Source organism: Sinohyriopsis cumingii, unplaced genomic scaffold (assembly GCF_028554795.1).
Source record: "Sinohyriopsis cumingii isolate HCF-2022 unplaced genomic scaffold, ASM2855479v2 utg000555l, whole genome shotgun sequence".
Lineage (NCBI taxonomy): Eukaryota > Metazoa > Mollusca > Bivalvia > Unionida > Unionidae > Sinohyriopsis > Sinohyriopsis cumingii.
Genome location: NW_028315910.1, coordinates 875,931 through 890,869, shown reverse-complemented (window position 1 = coordinate 890,869; position 14,939 = coordinate 875,931). Strand labels below are relative to the sequence as shown.

The 14,939-nt window shown below is 36.5% G+C and overlaps 2 protein-coding genes across 3 annotated transcripts in view; one reads left to right on the top strand and one right to left on the bottom strand.

Annotated features, from left to right (window-relative positions):
- Window positions 1-1,724, bottom strand: part of LOC149773794 (poly(A) RNA polymerase, mitochondrial-like) — a 51,808-nt gene extending 50,084 nt beyond the window's left edge. The window contains exon 1 of the mRNA XM_089946011.1: window positions 1,607-1,724. Coding sequence (XP_089802137.1) covers window positions 1,607-1,721 — 115 coding nt within the window. The 5' untranslated portion in view covers window positions 1,722-1,724. The remainder of the gene's footprint in view (window positions 1-1,606) is intronic.
- A 12,080-nt stretch (window positions 1,725-13,804) lies between these two features.
- Window positions 13,805-14,939, top strand: part of LOC149773793 (speckle targeted PIP5K1A-regulated poly(A) polymerase-like) — a 60,276-nt gene continuing 59,141 nt past the window's right edge. The window contains exon 1 of one of the 2 annotated variants that reach the window (XM_089946008.1): window positions 13,805-14,073. In XM_089946008.1, the coding sequence (XP_089802134.1) occupies window positions 14,031-14,073 (43 nt within the window). In that variant the 5' untranslated portion in view covers window positions 13,805-14,030. Of the gene's footprint in view, window positions 14,074-14,098; window positions 14,204-14,939 lie in introns of those variants that run through there. The other variant, XM_089946009.1, reaches the window with a different exon arrangement.

Genomic DNA, 14,939 nt, shown 5'->3' with positions numbered 1-14,939 from the left:
TAGATGGACATGCTCGGATCCATTTCCAGTTTCTGGACAAGTCCATTTTCAGCAAAGGGGTGATTCATGCCTGCATATGTACATACATAAGTCGTCTGCTTCCAATATTTACAATGTCAAACCAAGCAAAGGAAAATAATGACAACTACCAATTTGCTTTTCATGTGGATTTAACAAGTGGTTTAATTTATATGTTCATATATGCAAAGGGATATAATTCCAAACTCTCAACAGTATGTAATTTACAGAATTATCCGGCAGTTGCCGAACAAAATGAACTACATCATTATGTTGTCTGATGGAAATAAACTAGCCTGTAGTGTACACAATATGGTGCTGTGTTATTATGGAAAGTCCATTAAGCATGAAATGGTGCAAGGGATACCAGCATTAGTGCCATTCTGGTCACAGTCAGGTTAGAAATTATAAATCAGTGATTAAATTGATTTAGTTCTGTGCACTTTTTATCACATTAAACTTTCTCGTTTTTGAAATCGATACAGGGGTACAAATAAACGGTGATGTAGAGTCAGACAATAGCAGGCTAGTAAGTAGTACTAATATTAGTACCCTTACTCGTACCTCGTGGACAGGGTACTAACATGAGCATATACGTGTTAATGGAGCAAGCCGGGTGTGAATCACACCCAGCGCTCTTTTAGCCTAATAATAACACTTTAAACATATTCCTTGCACATAATCCAATAAATAGAGTAGTCCTCTTATTTAATACCGGAAGCATCAAAAATCATTATAGAAATAGTTGTAAAATCTCATTTACTCTTTTCAGCCAATATTTTCGTTTAGATCGTCCGCTATGTTATTTCAAATAATGATTACTTCCGTTCTCAGCCACATTTGTTTGTGTGCCATATAAGGACATTGACGCCTTATTTGGAAATGTCAACAAATCGTAGTAAAAATTTGGTGCCGTTTGGATCAGAAATTCTGCGCATTAAAAGTAAATACGGTTTATCGGCAACTTTGACATTTAACCAAGAAGCGATTATTCGCACTTAATTGATAATAATATAGCGTAGAATATCCAAAAATATGTTCTGGCAAGCCTTACATAGAAAAGGGGTCACGGCGAGAGTCTCGCGTTATCTGTCATGGCGGATAGGATAAGATTAGAGTAACCATGCCAATTTATTTTATCGTGTAAGGGCTTAATAAATTCAAAATAAGCCAAACTTCTTGCACAACAAGATTATAATTATGTAGTTGATTTCTACACTTTGTTTTTCTGACTTTAGTGATGATTTTTTTTCTTCCATTACATGATATGGGATCAGTTCGTAGCCTCAACCACAACAAATCAAGTTGAGGCTACGACATCGTAGCTACTAGCATGTAAGCGGCTACCCCATGCCGACACCAAATAGTGTCGGCGAATTCCAACTTTTCGATAGGGAATAGACTGTGACCCTACACCCAACATAAATGTCTAAATATCAAAAATGGTGTGACAAGGGTCAGAGGAAACTCGGACTAAACTCCTACATGACCTGTATGACTTTTACTTTAGATTCGTAATGTTAAAAACAAAATTAAAAATTAGAAGAAAAAAATTGTATCCACATTGAACGCTATTACACTGGAATACCTTTAAAACTACTCAGTTCGGAAAAACATCTGCGGGAAATAAGAAAACAAGGAAGAGTGAGCTTAAAAGATCGTCTGCAAAGAACATTTCGCATGCTTCCAATGCAGGTCGCCATTATATTGACTGGTTTACAAGAATAAGAACAAAACTGTATATGAATCAGGGATATGTTTCAAACCAGTCTAAACGTTTAACAACTCTTTCTCTCAAAATATTCAACTCAAACGACAAGAGTCCGTCACATGAATAGAAGCGAATAACAGCTGAAATTTAGCGTAAGACGGACAGATTGTACATGTAGCAATAGTAACATTTAGTACCTTGTAATACAATATTTTATTTCTTATAATTGGTTCGCAAAGGGAAAATCTGATAATCAATGCAACAGACAATACAATGATGAAATATTCCTCAGTCATAGTAACTGAGCCAGGTAAATTCCTTCGAAGTCCGGAGGTGGATACACTTCATGATGTACCGTAAGAACGATGTCGTAGCCTCGACTTGGTCGTCCAAGAAGTATTGATGTTAATACTCGATGGACCTAAAGCAGACTCTAACAAGTGTTATACGTTAAATCATAAAATTCACACGAATAGATTTGGTTGGCCAACGGAAAACGAAACGAACCGATATTTAAGTTGATGGATTAAACTTAGGGCATTCCAGTCTTACTAAGTAGGGCGTACTTCTATGTACAAAATGTATAGTATAAAAAAAAGAAAAAAGAAATGAGTTATTAGCAGTATCAGAATGGGGCGTTGTTATTTGTTACTGATATAGGTCAAAGCGTTTTATACCCCATGACTGTACCCTCGAATCATACGCGAGAGGAAGAAAATGAACGAGCAAATGCTGTATTTTTTAATAGGTTTTTTTTGGGGGGGGGGCGGGTACATCTACGCTATATTGATGTTAACAGTTTATTTGTATACAAACACCCTCGTGTAGAACAGACCTCGTGTGTCTTTATTTTGGACAACATCATAAATGTACCCAATGGGGCATGATATTGTACTACACTAATGGCTTTTTTTTTAAAACATGTTGTGTTGTGCGTGTAAGAGTGTATCTCAAGGGGTGTATGAAAGTTCTTTTTTATGACATCGGTTGTGTAATGCCTAGTTATATAAACTCTGTGAAATTCAGTTCAAAAACAGACCTAGCAATGGACACCCAGATTAAAATTATATCAAAGAATGTTAGGGGTATACATAGTTCGAATTAAAAAAGAATATATATTTTCTGCTTGGTGAAACACAAGAATGCATCCATTATATGTCTACAGGAGACAGATAGTACTGCTGAGATTGGAAATTACGACGAGGCAAAATCTGCCAATAGTGCAGGTGTTGCCATCCTGTTTAGAAATAATTTCGAGTTATGCATTAATAGAAGCAGATGTGATGGTCAGGGCAGATACATTATTCTAGGCATATCAGTTCGTGGACTGAGATTTACGCTGGTGAATCTATACGACCATAATGATGATATTGCTGAGGCGTGTTTTTGGAATTTTAAAGAGGATATCATACCTTTTGAAAAACAATTCTGTTATTATTTTTCGTGTCTGGAATGTTGTTCAGGACATGGAGCTTCATTCTTATAATACACAGCATGATAAACACGCCATGGCCCGAGCTACAGTCCAGTATATCAAGAATCAGCTTGACTTAGTGGATCCATGGAGAGCTGTCAATCCAGAGAGTATAATATTTACTTGGTGACGGACAAATCCTGTGAAACAAAATCTGTTGGACTATATTTTAGTCTCAGAGGATATGTTTTCAGATTGTCTTGATGAATCCATTATTCCTGGCTATAAAAGAGACAATTCAGCAATAACACTACAAGTATTGATATCCGCAGTGCCCAGAGGTCCTGGATACTGAAAATTCAGTTTAAAGATATTGAAGCAAGAAGAATATTTTCATTTGGTCAAGTAGATGGATATTATTGTGTCGGCGACAAGAAAAACCCACTTGAGGTGAAATTAGCTTGCAATGATCAATTGATTTTTGAAATCCTTAAAATGATTGTAAGATCAGAATCAATTAGCTATTCTCAAGCTTAGGTAAAACTTGAGAAACAAAATTTAAAGAAAGTCGAAGCTAAAATACGGACCTTACATACTGAAATACAGACATTACATACTGAAATACAGACCGTACATATTTTAGTGAATCAAAATAATAACCCTTCTGTTATAAGAGAACTGAATACAATACAAGCAAATTTAGAAGAAATGAGGAAGAAAGAGGCGGAAATTGTAACGTTAAGATCAAAACAAGGTAGTATGAGTCCGGTGAAAAAAAATTATAAATATTTCCTGAACCTTGAAATGAACTATTACACAAACTAAACAATAAAAGACTTAATTATGGAAGATGGAACAAGGGTAACAGGTCGAAAATATATTTCAAATCATCTAAAAGATTTTTATGAAAAACTATACAAAAGCCAAAACAACACATAATTTACAAACTCTAAATCACTTTTAAAATCATGATAGAAAACTTTCAGATTTTGACAGATGCTCGTGTGAAGGTAAACTAAGGTATTATTACAAGCCATGTTTTGATGTCCAAACATTGCCGCAAAGATCAGAGGAACCGCGAAGGGGAAATGGGGTGTGTTCTAAATCCGTCCCCACGTGGATAGACAGCGAGAAGGATTTTGTCCGCTAAGTTTGATTGGATCAGGTCAAAATGACATCCATTCGGAATTTGAAATAGAGAGTGTGATAACAATTTCGATCTGAATTATAACTTCTAACTAGCAAGCGAAAGGTTAGTCTCGCCTGGGAAGATTGCTGAGCAATATGGTTACTCTGAGAGAGCCACTCGTAATTTGGCGGTAAAACTTAAAGAGCAGATTCTAAGGAAAGACAAAGCTTCGTAAAGGTCAGTAAGTTGTTTGCTCAATTTTTACAGAATAGTACGGCATTGTGATTGTAATGATGTGTAGTATGTATACTTAATTACTATGATCGTTTATTGCGTAGAATTACCTTTGTAGTGTTTAATTTACATGCATTTTTGAGAAATGAGCTTGATTATTATGTAGGGAATTATGTAGATTGTTTGCTTGTGGTCCGAATTAATTTTGTAATTCGCTATTAGGTTACTTCGTAGTAAACTATTGCAGTTATTCATGTGATATGTTAGAATTTACACATGTTTGAATTATGAATTTGGAAAATGATTGAAGTGTGTAAGATAAGTTAATATGGATGCATGGATAATTGAATATTTGTGTACTTTGTATGAGTTGTAATGTAAAGAAATGCGTCTGATTGTTGTGATATTGTTCAGTATGATGGATTAGGAATATGTACTGATGTTACGCAATTTATTGATATATGTATGAGAATTAATTGATACCAAGCCTTTATTACGACGTTGTTTTATCAGTCAAGAAGGTATTAGTATTTCGATGTGAATAAATGCGTGACTGAAGAAATTTAATAGCCGTTATCTGATGATGGACTGGGTGTAGTGCGAGATGAGAGGGCTTAGGAAAATTTTGTACCGTCCTTGTTTTCATCGGAAGCTTCTTGGGGGGGGGGGGGGCAACACTTCCGGTTCAGTTAAGTTCCGAGTCTCAGAGGGGAGACGGAAGTGAAACTAGAAGAGCAGTCGGAGTCTACAAGTCTAGTCGGTAGAAAGAGTAGAGGAGAAGGAAGAAAAGGAGTCGAGGAGGAGAAAGTGGAGAAGGAGGAGGAATATAGAGAAGTTGAGGAGGAGAAGGAATTTGGAGGAAGTCGGGAGGAAGAAGAGAGGAATTGGAGGAATAGGAGAGGAGAATACACATATGAGTAGAATACAAGGACATGTGGAAAGCTATCTCACACTACAAATCAAATGATGCAGTAGGATATCACAAGGTCGAACGGAAGGAGAGTACTTGGGAAATTTTAATCATTTGATTACTGAATTGTCATTAAATTGTTGTTCGTTGAATTTCACTTTTTTTGTATATTCAGTCATTTAATCGTTGGCATTGCTGACTGGGGGCTCTGAGCTTTACATCTATATTTCACTAATTTAACTTCCAACCAAACTTGAGCATGGGTGGGGCTTCTATAATAATTTAAATAAAATGCTGGAAGCACCCCACCCCACACCTACCACAGTGACGACATAAGAAACTCGACACGTCACAAACTATTACCAACAAGTTTTGTATAATTAAAATATTAATTTACTTTCCTAAAATACAAAGTGAAAGAATTAAAAGATAACTTACATTATGGTGAATGAAATCCTAAATCCTAAACGTTCTATCGATTCCAATAGTTCGAAGTAATTTGATACGCTCCATAGATATTCCGAACGATGGCTGTATAGCGTAGATTAAAAACAAATAAAGTAAATTTTATTTAAAGTGGGCATACAACAGTAACATGAACTTTTATGAACTGTTGCAACTGACTGTAACTTATTTACAAACATACTTATAAAACACAAAATGCATGCAGATGATAGCAGACTATGAAAACGTTAAAAGCAGGGAAGCATTATCGATAAGTGAATGAGATTAAATAGTCTTAGTACGCAAGCAGAGCAACATATCCATACCATTTATTAACCTCATTCATGGGTAATCATCATCTGAGATTTATAATTATTGCTTGAACATTTTGTCCCACTACAATAGCTATTAATATCAGTTTTAAACTGGTTAAATGTGACAATATTTTGAGCTTCATTTGGCAAAGAGTTCGACAGGCAAGCCGCCTCATATCTGAAAGAATTCCTACCATACCTAGATGTCCTTTGCCTTCGAATATCAGCAGAGTTTGCACATCTGAAGTTATATGAGTTATTTTGTATAATAACTCTTACTTACAATATGAGTTATTTTGTATAATAACTCTTACTTACAATATGAGTTATTTTGTATAATAACTCTTACTTACAATATGAGTTATTTTGTATAATAACTTAGTTTTACTTACAATATGAGTTATTATATATAATAACTGTCTTACTTACAATATGAGTTATTATGTATAATAACTAAGTCTTAATTACAATTTTGAAAGTCTCCAAAGTAACGGTTTTCATTCTCTGAGTCTTAAGCGACGGTAATTTAGATTTTTCCAATAAATAGTCACAGGAACTATTAGTCATCATAAATAAGACGGAGTTCTCGTTCTTGATTTCTTACGATTTTATTTGTATTCTGCTCGACGCAGAAATACCAAATTAATGGGCAGTAACTGAAGTTTTACATAATAAATGAGTGATAAATTGTTACTTTACCTAGTCTGTTCAAATGTTTTCCTATCCGTCTCAGACCATTTAATTGCCTTGCAGCCTTCTTAGATATATTTGATGTATGAGTATTCAAATTAAGCTTAAAATCAACAGTAAAAAATAGTAGTTTAATCTCAGCATTATTGCAATAACATCTAAATTAAGTATCACTTTTTTATCGTAAGATTTGGTACCAACGACGACAGCATGGAATTTTTCTCGGTTAACCTGCACATTTATTTTACGAAAACCATCTAATTAGGGATTTGCTATATTTTGGTAGAGATGTAATAACTCTCGATATGGCATTATCAGATTTAAATAATGTTTTATCATCTGCATAGTTATACAAGCTACAACCCTTTACACAAAACATCTACGTCATTAAAAATATTAAAGAGAATCGGTCCAAAAATGGATTCTTTAGGAACACCTTTGAAGGTATCTAACATACTAGTAATATTTTGACCTATTTTGACACTGTTTTCCATTATATAAATAACTGTTTGACATATCTAATGTCGACTGAAACAAGCCATAAGCCTTTGGTCTAAGTAAAAATAAATCATGTGGTAGGCAATACAATCCACTAGGATAGCTGCTAAATACTCATTATTGTGAGGTGGGGTTTTAAATTTTCATTCACACGTAGAAGAGTCGACTAACATCCAAATCCAAACCTAAAAGAACCCCATAAAGGGTTGAATATATTTTCCTAACACAGCGTTCTTTTGCATACCAGGGCCCAGCAACGTGGAATGAATTGCCCACTGAACTTAGACACAAAGACACAATGGTCACATTCAAGAGGGCTCTCAAAACTCACTTATTTCGACTGCAAGAACAAACTTAAAGACCTAATAATGTTTCCTGCCTGAAATATTCTCAGCATGTTTTTTTATTGTTTAATGTTTTTCGAATTTCATGTTTGTTTTTGTAATAATATTATTATGTTTCTTATCTTATAGGTGTTGTCTAATGCTGCAACGCGCTTAGAGCTTCTAAATATTAGGCGCTATACAAAGTCCTCATTATTATTATTATTATTAACACACATAACACAGATATACACCAGTTTTATTAAAATAAGATCTCCACTGTCCTACGTGAAGATATGACAGCGACCGCTTAGGGTAGTGTTCATGTTCCGGTGACCCTTGAATTAGCCGATGGAAACGCAGCTTTCAAAGATCTGAATTTTAATCAAGTCGTTGTCCTTTGTCAGTCACACTTCTCAGTCTCTCAAACGCGAAGATGTAAGATGTCCTTTGATTGGCTGATAAAATTAGCGATTATGACTTTAACACAGGTCACCAGAGCTTGACCCCTAAACAGCCGCTGTCAGATCTTTACAGAGGACAGTAGAGATCTGATTTTAATCAGACTGGATATCATATATATATATATATATATATATATATATATATATATATATATATATATATATATATATATATATATATATATATATAGAGAGAGAGAGAGAGAGAGAGAGAGAGAGAGAGAGAGAGAGAGAGAGAGAGAGATGTGTGTGGACAGTAATAAAATACAGGATGGTGGATAATATGGTGTGTGTGCGTTGAGCGTATATTTCGTGTTTTAGATTACAAATCAAAATTTGAACATTAAATATTTTCTTGTTCGTATCAACAATTCCATTTTGTACCTATGGTATATTTTAACAGAGGATTTCTACTTCTCCTTCAAGTGGCCCTTGCATGTTAGCCAATGAAGCTATGGGCTGATGCGATGTCATCCCTACTATATCATACCTTTAATACCAAGATAGAACCCGCTGAATGGGAATACTGTCCTCACCTAGGTTAAAAGAAAATGACCTCCTGTATTTATTAATAACTTATTTCCAGTTGGTCAATGAGAAGGTAGTATTCCATTTAGCGCGTTGTTCTTTCATATTAAGCGGGCGCAATCACGGCCATGTCGAGCAGTAGCGTGGGAAAATGATTTTGCATTCCTTAACGGTATGATATTGAGTCAAACTTTTGATAGGGATACACAGTCGAAAGCCTGAGCTAAATATCGGTACCAAAGCGTAGCTTGAAATAGCATTTATTCTTAAATAGGTCCCGCGAGCAAGGAGATAAGTGTCGTCCTTTGTAGTTATATAGTATATGCATGACAGGTCAACTGTAAACAAACGATACGAGCCCCTTTGCATTCATCATTACTTAAATGTAAACGGAAGCGAAAAAAGAAACATTGTTTCAAAGCTAGCCTGCGTAGAACAAGAAGAAGAATTTCAGTTATCTCCCTTTCTCCCTTTCCGGCTCGACAATTTAAAAATTCGGCCGTTAATTTAGATAACCAATTCAAATCCCTATTAAATCGTCAACCTTTGTGTCAACTATCCAGGAGATACCACTGCGTATCGCATTATTCAATGCCCAATCAGTAGGACCACCGGAAAAGCGCAGAAAAATAGTTCATTTTATCAACAATCAGAATATATACGTCTTTTTCCTGAGAGAAACGTGGATAAAACATTAGGCGATGATAGCAAGTGCGCGAATCTGACACCCACCGGTTACTCCATCAAATCGTTCCCAGCCACTCTCGCGAAAGTGGAATTACTGTCATCGCAAAGAACTCCACGATCAAACGTCTTAACCACACCACAACCTTCAGTTTCTACCACACATCGTTTGAACTAGTCCAAACCACACTCACACTGGAACAAAGGCCAGTGTTTACTTTCTGCCTTTACCGCCCTCCTCCTAATAGAAAAAAAAACAAGCTGGCTGAACCTCTCTTTTTGGAGCAGTTTCCGAATCTCTTGGAGTATGGCAATTCGATAGGTGACCACCTGATTATTCTTGGAGATTTCAACTTTCAGTTTGACTGTCCTGGAAACCCGTATACATAACAACTTCTAGATTTCATTCATGTTTTCAACCTCAAAAACAGTCAGTTAACCAACCCACCCATGAACCTGGTCACATTTTAGACTGGATTCTTCATAAAGCTGATGATAATATTATACGGTCCTCCATGGTATCCAACGAACTTGCATCAGATCACCTCTGCGTTATATACCATCTTGATCTATCAGTCCCAAACCCTACACCTTTATTTGCAACTAAGAGAAACCTCTGTATGATAAATATAACCAAACTAATGAATGACATCCAAGCAAACATAACAATTTGCTTACCTCCTACAGCAGAACAACTCGATAACTTCCTGCGTTCAGTGTTTGACAATCATGCTGCAGCAACCAAGCACTGAGTGTCAATTCAAAAGTGTTCTCCGTGGTATAGCAGTGATAGGGACCAGCTTCTCACTGTCAGAAGAGACCAGCGTGAAGCCGAGAGGCTTTGACTTTCCACAAGACTCAGTATTCATTAGCAAATCTATGAAGCCGCTAAGAAGGTCACAAACATAGTCAATGCAGCGTAATCAGCCCACTACAGCACTAGGATACGGAAAGTTCTAGCTGCAAAGAGCTCTTCAGATACAATTTGTGTCCTGTTGACCAAGTAGGACTTGAACCACAGTAAGGCTGTATCATGAATGCCAAATACATGCTGGAGACGGTGAAGTGATATATCATGGTCTATTGTGTCAAATGCTGCAGACAAATCAAGGAGGGTGAAGACTGTAATCTTTCCGCTATCCAACACAGAGAGAATGTCACTAACTACTTTTAGAAGAGCAGTTTCTGTAATGTGGCAAGGGCGATATGCAGATTGTACATTGCTAAAAAGACAGTTTGAATTTAGATGAGATACAAGCTGGGATAGAACAACCTTTTCTAAGATTTTTTATATGAATGGGAGATTAGAAACTGGGCGGCAGTTCTTTAAATCGTTATGGTCTAGTGTTGGTTTCTTCAGCAGAGGCTTTACAATGGCAGTTTTGAAAAATGATGGGAATTCCCCGGATGAGGGAGAGGTATTAATAACATCAGTTAGTGAAGGCAATACTGGATCTAAGCACTCAAGCAGCAGTGATGTTGGAATTGGATCAAGTTCACATGACTTTGGTGCACTCTTCATCAGGATTGTACGTAGGAAATCCATAGAGACAAGTTCAAATGCTGCTAATGGTTGCCGCTCAAATTCTGTATCCTAACTGTATGGTGACGACGAGTCAATTGAAATTGTGGTGTCAAGCTTATCTCTAATGGTTTGTACTTTGTCACGGAAGAAATTTGCAAACATGTCCGGAAGGTCGACTGGAGAAAAGGTAGTTGGAAGTGGCTTAGATTTGTTCATTGACATTAGCTTGTTAGTAATCTCGAAGAGCTCTTTGGGGCTGAAACTTTCCATGATCTTAGTAGTGTAGTGGGCTGATTTCGCTGCATGGACTATGTTTGTGACATTCTTCTTAGCGGCTTTATAGATTTGCTTATGAATAGTGAGTCTGGTGGAAGGCCAAAGGCTCTCAGCTTTACGGCGGTCTCTCTTAGCAGTGCGAAGCTGGTCCCTAACACTGCTATACCATGGAAAACACTTTTGAATTGATACTCTGCACTTGGTAGCTGGTACATGTTTATCAAACAATGAACGCAGGCAGTTATCGAGTTGTGATTACACCCAAATATTCAAATCTAGCCACCCAACTGAAGTTGGTGCTACCATCCAAGATGCAGGGAGGAACTTTTCTGATGTGAAATCATGGATGACATGTAACAAGCTGCAGATGAATGATGTTAAAACTGAAGCCATTCTGATCACAACACAGAGACTTTCTCATGCACATCCTTTACTTCAAACAATAAATATCAGCAACACCAACATTAAATTCACACAATCAGTACGAAACCTAGGTGTTACTCTGGACAGTACTCTCACATTGCACCAACATGTCATGAACATATGCAAGGCTGCATATCTTGAGCTGAGAACGCATCAGCTCCATTCGCAAATATCTTTCAGTTGATGCCACTAAAACTCTTGTGTGTTCATTAGTACTTTCAACACTGGACTATTGTAACTCAATTCTGTCTGGTTCATCTCAATATCTGCTCCAGAGACTTCAAAAGTTCAAAACAGAGCTGCTCGGATCATACTTAGAGAACCGTGATCAGAGCACACCTCCCCGCTGCTCTGTACCTTACACTGGCTATCCATTCGATCCAGAATCAAACACAAAATTTGTTCTCTGTGCTACGTTTCACTGACGGACTCTAGTCCAACATACATAAATGACCTCACCCGTGTGTACACACCAGCAAGATACTTACGCACCTCTTCTGACAATCGTATACTCATTATTCCCACTATGAAAACAAAGTCATATGGACAGCGTTCTTTTGCATACCAGGGCCCAGAAACGTAGAACGAATTGCCCACTGAACTTAGAGATAAAGACACGGTGATCTCTTTCAATGGTGCTCTTAAAAGTCACCTATTTCTACTGCAAGACCAAACTTAAAGACCTTATAATGTTTCCTACCTGAAATAGTTTAAGCATGTTTTATGTTTTCTAATTTCATGGTGGAATTTTTGTTGTTGTAATCATATCATTATATCTGTTTTTTTTAAAAAATGTTTTAAGTGTTGTCGAATGTTGTAAATCGATAAGAGATTCTAAAGATTAGGTGCTATACAAAGTCCACATTATATATATATATATATATATATATATATATATATATATATATATATATATATATATATATATATATATATATATATATATATATATATATAATGTGGACTTTATATGCCTGAGTATGGTAATGCTTTTGTTACATTTGCGCCGAAATTATCTTTTACTCTGTATTGTACTGAATACCATTATTGCATTCGAATTAAAATCAGATCTGCACTGTTATATATAAAGATCTGACAGCTTTCGCTTAGGGGTCACGTACTGGTAACCCATGTTATTATCATAATCGCTAATTTTATCAACCAATCAGATGAGATCTTATATTTTTGCGTGTGGAGACTGAGCAGTGTGGATGAAGAGCATGAATGTGTACCGAACGATTTTATTCACCTTCAGATTTTTTAAAGCTGCATTTCCATTGGCTAATTCAAAGGTCAAGAGAATATGACCCTTAAGCGGTTGTCGTCAGATCTTCGCGTAGGGCGTTCGGAGATCTGATTTGAATCATATGGACAAATAATGTCAGTTTACCTTTTAAACTAAACATGAATCTTTATGGTCATGTTAGATACGTCACTGTCACGTGTCTGTATATTAACAATACTGTGGACCTCATAATAGTAAACATAAAGGAAAGGATAACGTAATGAAAACGTTGGTCATCTCTTTCGAAAGATGATAAATATTTTACCAATCTTTCTTTAAAGAAACGTATTATATCCCTCCCCAGTTAACAATGTGTCATTTAATATTTATTCAGTTTGCTTGCATTAAATCGGTTGATGTTATTATGATTTAAAAGATTAAAATCAATACCCAGTAGATCATATCTATTTTGTTCAGATTTCACTTAGAAATTTATCAAGCACTAAATTTAAGAGCTGAAAATCAACCTTGTTTTAATTTATGTTAGGCCGTGACTTTTTTCGAGACAAATAATTTGTATTATCTGGAGGGGAATACCGTAAATATTTTGTTTTCATTGTCCCGTTAATAGACATCGATATTATTGTGCCAGTCAATATACATCGATAATACTTTGCCCGTCAAGAGACACCAGTAATGTTATGCCCATGAAAAGACATCGATAACATTATGCCTTACTACATTTGCGAAAAACACCAACAACTTCTAAAATCAATCAGGTATGTATGTTCAGTTGTTTTTCTTATAACATATCACACGTTCCGAATCAGCCCTTAATTTGGTTCAAACTATCCAGTAATAATTTGTGTGGTTTAGTTTCACTTTCTGAATTCGGTATTTTTCGCTCCTTAGCTTCAGCAAACTTGCCTCTGCTGAGGTATTGAACATAAGCATACTTTATGGTAGATAAGCAGTCTGAGTTTGGGGTGCTTTTCAGAAATTCCCATAGATGTCGCTCTCGAAAGAGCGTGGTCATTGACAAAAGTGGAGAAATATACAAGTGCTACAAATTTCACGACTATCGTCACCTTTTCCGTAGCATAACATTTGCGGCCTTGTAAATGCAATAACAACTCTTGTGTACAATCACATGTTCATGTGTGGACTCTCAAAGCCATTAGTTTCAAGGTTAAGACATTTGAGCAACCTGACCCGGCAACATGAGCTTGCACTGCGAAATTTGCGATGTCCAACTTGGCGACGGTAAAGACTTAAGATTTTAAGTAGCGACAGTGTAGAGCTATCTATGCAGACCCTGCAAGAGAGAAATAAAGGACCATTATTATGTATTAAGAGGATGGGGATAATGAAGTCTGTTCTAAATTTTGACTCGGTACGATAACTCGAGTCCTACAATATAAGACATGGCATGTTGTTTTAGTTTTAGTGCTATGTCTTGCTATCCAAAAAACGACCTTGTTTAGCATGTTCCGATGTAGGTTGACATCGGAATGAGTAGTAAAAGTTTCATAAATTTATAGACACTCTTCCACTAATTTATTTGTAATTAATATACTTACTGGGCTGTCTTTATCCTGGCGGAATGAAATTATGTCACTATTTTTTGTTGTTGCGTTGGATTATAGAGGTTTTCGTCTACATCAGACATGTACCTCTTGTTTAAGTGCCAATGGCACCTTATTGATTACTCCTGGGGGAAGGAATGGTACCACATCCCCCAGGCTTTTATGTTCTCACAGAGAACTTCTTGATTTTAGCCATTAGGTTGTAGAAGCATTTTGTTCTTAACAACCTAAATGTAAGGCTCTTACATGAGTGGGAACAGTGAGAGCACGCACTCATGTTAGTATACATTCAGTTTGCATTAAGTTCGCCCCAGGTGTCAACCCAGGCAGTATGTAACGTCCGCTGCAATTGGTCAGCAGCGATGACGTCACATTAGGACACCTGGTTGTGTGGCAAATGGAAATCGTTCCACATCTTGCCACGTGTACGAAATCCGAGCGTGGTAAAGGAGGAAAGGTGCTCGACAAGCCAGCCATGGACGTTGTGTACTTCCCGAAACGCCAGCCCGTACTTATTTCAAATGAAGTCCAGTTGTACTAATG